The sequence below is a fragment of the Choloepus didactylus genome, chromosome 17, assembly GCF_015220235.1.
Source record: "Choloepus didactylus isolate mChoDid1 chromosome 17, mChoDid1.pri, whole genome shotgun sequence".
Taxonomy (NCBI): Eukaryota; Metazoa; Chordata; class Mammalia; order Pilosa; family Megalonychidae; genus Choloepus; species Choloepus didactylus.
In genome coordinates this window covers 76,107,386-76,111,467 of record NC_051323.1, presented here as the reverse complement: position 1 = coordinate 76,111,467, position 4,082 = coordinate 76,107,386, and the positions used below count along the sequence as shown (strand labels likewise).

Sequence of the window (4,082 nt, the reverse complement as noted above, 5' to 3'; positions counted from 1 at the left end):
AAATCTGGCAGGTTCCGACATTGTAGTGTTGCAGTGTTCGTTAAATGTGCTGTCGTTTATTAGGGATTTGGGATCGACGTGTAGTTTTCTTTTGGTCTGCTGCCTGGACTTGGGGACCCAACCCCTGGAGATTCTGATCTGGTTGTCCTGGGGTGGACTGAGAAATATGCATTTTTAATGTTTCTATGAACAGCCAGGTTTGGGAACCAGTGGCTCAGAAGGTGCTGGAAGGTCCTGCCCCCACCTCATGGGCCTTGAGAGCTGGTGCTTTAGGGGTCGATGGGGGCGTCGGGGGGCTCTGCTTTCACGAGCCTGTGACCCCAGCCTGAGGGCCCTGGGGGCGGGACCTGAGTGTCCATCTGTGGCCCCAGCACCTGTGTGTCCTTTATTGCTACTTTTCAAAAAAAGACGTAGATGTGTTTGTGAAGCCCACACGACATCATGATTTAAAAACATTTAACTCAGAGCAGCAGGAAATAGGTTTTGTTTTCTCACCTACTAGTATACGTCTTAGGGAGAGGAGCAGTCTGTGGTTTATTTTTTTTTAATTTTTTTTTATTTTGTTATTGTGGTAAACTATACATAACATAAAAATCACTTTAATCATTTTAAGTGTACAATGTGACCTTTTTTTAATATTTAAACTGGGTCGTCCCAGAGAACAGTCTGGGAAACCTGGGGAGGGGCCTCCTGGGGCCAGCAGCAGCCTTCGAGCACACGAGCTGGACGGCTGCCACCCCAGCCCCTCGGCGGGCGGCACCCCACCCTACCCCACTCGGGGGGCAGCTGGCCGGACACTGCCAGGACCACAGTGGTCGCCGTCTGTGACAGCGAGGGTTCCCGAGGGAGGGGGCTCCCGATGGACGGCGCTCCCAATGGAGGGGGCTCCTGAGGGAGGAGGGCTCAGGGCGGCGTGAGCCTCTGGCCGTGGAACAGCCGGGGCGGGGTGCTGTGGCCCCATCGCAGCGGCCCCTCCCCACCCCCACTTTGGGCTCCCAGTTTCTTCGGGGATTCCTTAACCTGCTGGACTTTGAGAGGAAGGGTGCATGTGCAGACGGCTGCAGAAGCTTCTGGAAGGCCTGGGAAGCCTCTCTGAACAAGCCCTGTACACCCAACGAACCTCGTGGCCCTTCGCTGGGCTTCGGGGTGGCAGGCGAGTGTGCGCGTCACGGGCTCCAAGCCCACAGCCACGGAGCGTGCGGGCGGCTCCTCCCGACTGGAGGGCAGACGCCGCCGTGGGCCCCGAAGCCGCCACCCTGGTGTGAGACAACGGGCTGCGCGTGCCCGGCCATCCCGACACCTGTCCTCGCAGCGCTGCCCCAGGCCCTGGTCACGGCAGCCGGGAGCCCCGACCCGGTGCTGAGTCAACGCTGATTCCGAGGAGTCGCTGCCCCTTCTCCGGATGCCTCGGGGTCTTCTCCAGCTCCTGCCAACCAGCACCCTGTTTTGCAGAAACCGACATGACAGAATGCCACAACCTGTCCGTTTTCAGAGCGCTCGCCACTGGTTCTCAGGGTGACCGATCCCCAAATCTCGTGCAATCCCTCCCCTGCCCCACCGCGCAGCAGCAGTTTCTTCCGAAGCTGCCTTCCCGCTGCATCGACACGACCACCAGCAATTCCTTCCACCCTGCGCCCTCAGCAGAGGGAGGGAGGGGCCAGGGTCCGGGTCCCATGGCTGCTGTGACACACACCGCGCACCCCGGCTGGCTTCAACGACAGCAGCTGACAGGAGCGCGCCGGCGCTTGGTCTCGGAGGCCGGAGGGCCGGCTTCCCCGGGGCTGGGGGCTCTCACTGCTGGCGACCCTCGGGCTCCTGGGCTTTCCCGTCACGTGGCGATGTCCTCTCCTTTCTCTTCCGGGTTCTCCCGGCTTCTGGCTGCTCCCTGGAGCCTCTATTCCTGCGTCCAGTCTCCCCTGCTTGTAGGGACGTCAGCCACACTGGATCCAGGCCCCCCGAGTTCAGTTTGGGCACCTGAACTACAGACACCTCCCGAGGCCCTGTTCACAGATGGGCTCACACCCCCAGGGCCAGGGTGGCAGGCAGGACTCCGTCCCTGGCAGATGGGAAGGGGCCTGGTGAAGGGAGAAGGGTCTCGCCCCCTTGGAGGCTAAGAACTGCCCACCTGGGGGCCGCTAGGAAGCCTCTGGGTGGGAGCGAGGCCCTAACCGAGCCTGGGGGTCAGGGAGAGCTCTTGGAGGCCCCAACCTGCACCTCGGGCTGAGAAGGGCTGTGCCCCCAAACTCTCTGGGGTCGCTGGGAGGGGCAGAGGCTGCAGATGGCAGGGGGGTTGCCACCTGGGGGGCGTCAGGAAGGGGTGGCCCCAGGGTTAGCCGAGGGCCTGCGTGAGGCTTAACTCCCCTTTAAAGGTCAGAGGCATCAAAGGGGTGTCCTGAGAGCCATGGGAGGGGCCCCCCCTCCTGTCTGCCTCCAAGGTGCCATCTTGGTGGTGCCGATGGCAGTGCTCCCCGCCCCACACCCGCCTTGACGCGCCCCTGGCATCGGCCCCAGGAGCCTCCTGCCCACCCGGCCTCGGAGGCAGAGGGGACCAGCTGAGCCCCAGGATGACATGGTCTTGGGTTGGTGACATAAGTCTTGGCGAGTCGAGTCCCCAGAGGCGAGCGGCCAGCACAGTTCTTGGAGCAGCAGCCACCCCTGTAGGAGGAAGGCCTCACCCTGAGTCGTCAGTTTCATCTGCGACATTCCTGAAGTCTCCTGGTCTATCTTCACCTGACAGCGACTGAGCTGCTCCCCAGGGATGGGGTAACAGAAAAATACCACGGCCCTGTGGGCAGGGACCCCAGCTGGCCCCCAGGCGGCCAAGGGCTCTTTCCAAAAGGTGAACCTCAAGCTGAGGGCTGACAGCCACCACTGATCCCATGGCCCATTCCCTTATTTACAGATGGGGAAACTGAGGCCAGGCAGGATGGTGAGCAGCACAGGCCGGAGCGTCCTGTTTTATTATCCGCTCACTAAGTGCCCAGAGAGGCTGGCATCCCTGGGTGCCCCGTGCACCCCCAGCCACTGCTGCTGCAGCACCCCCTTCCCTCGGGTAAGACAGACCCTGGGAAGAGGGCAGCCGGCCACGGAGGGCCTTTGGAACCCCCCACCCCCACCTTGGCTCCTGCTATCCATTTGCTCAAACAGTTCCGATGAGGGGCCATCCCGGGTTGATCCCGGGCGCGCTCACCCCGAGTCCCCCGGAACCTCCCCCCTGGGGTAGATGGAGGTCCTGGCCCCGAGTCCCCTGACCCGGCACGGCTGCTCCCCCTGATGCCCACACTTTGCCCGTGGGACAAAGCCCATCACCCCAGGACCCCGCATCCAGGCTGCCCAACTGGGGTGACTCACCTGATGCGGTAGCGTCAGCTGCAGCAGGGGTTCCTCCGCCCAGCCGGCTGGAACCCACGTTTCTTCTTTAAGGTTTCGGTGAAGTTTAATTAATATGAACTGCACGTGTTTAAGTGTGCACTCTGCTTGGTCTGGCACATAAACACATCGTGAAACCATCACACAACCAAGAGTGAACATATCCCACACCCCAAAGCTTCCTCCCCTCCCTTGTGGGCCCCCTCCCGCCACTCCCATCCCCAGGCAATCACGCGTCCTTCTGTTCCTACGGATGAGTTTGTACTTTCCAGAACCTTGTAGAGAAGGAGTCACACAACGTGTGCTCGTGTTTCGCGTGGCTGCTTCCACTCAGCCTGGCTGCTGTGACGTCAGCACCCCGTCCCTGTTCACTGCGTAGCACCCACTGTGCAGACACACGGCGACGTGTCTATCCACTCACCTGTCATATCCCTGCCTGGTGTGCAGACTTGCTTTCCTTTCTCTTGGACACACACCTGAGAAGGGAAGACTCAGGTTTTATGGTTAAGGGTGTCTTTAATCTCTGAAGAAACTGCCAGGCTATTTTCCAAAGTGACTGCACCATTTCACATTCTCACTAGCAATGTGTAAGAGTTTCAGTTGTCACGTATCTTTGCCAGCATAAGGATTTTTAGTTTTAGATATTCTAATAGGTATGCCAGTGGTATTCCTTAGTGGTTTTATCATACATTTCCCTAATGATCGATGATAAG

The 4,082-nt window shown here is 59.8% G+C and overlaps 1 protein-coding gene across 2 annotated transcripts; it reads right to left on the bottom strand.

Moving 5' to 3' along the window:
• Positions 1-620: 620 nt before the first annotated feature.
• On the bottom strand, positions 621-3,523 carry LOC119512902. Of its 2 annotated transcripts, none has more exons than XM_037807733.1 (4): positions 3,352-3,523; positions 2,527-2,655; positions 1,694-1,916; positions 621-1,441 (listed from the first exon to the last, which is right to left on the bottom strand). In XM_037807733.1, exons 1-4 carry the CDS (start codon positions 3,508-3,510, stop codon positions 1,365-1,367), a joined length of 588 nt encoding a protein of 195 aa, XP_037663661.1. In that variant the 5' UTR covers positions 3,511-3,523; the 3' UTR covers positions 621-1,364. The 2 variants fall into 2 exon arrangements, with proteins under 2 accessions (XP_037663661.1, XP_037663660.1); XM_037807732.1 differs by having other exon boundaries at positions 1,701-1,916.
• Positions 3,524-4,082: the final 559 nt, after the last annotated feature.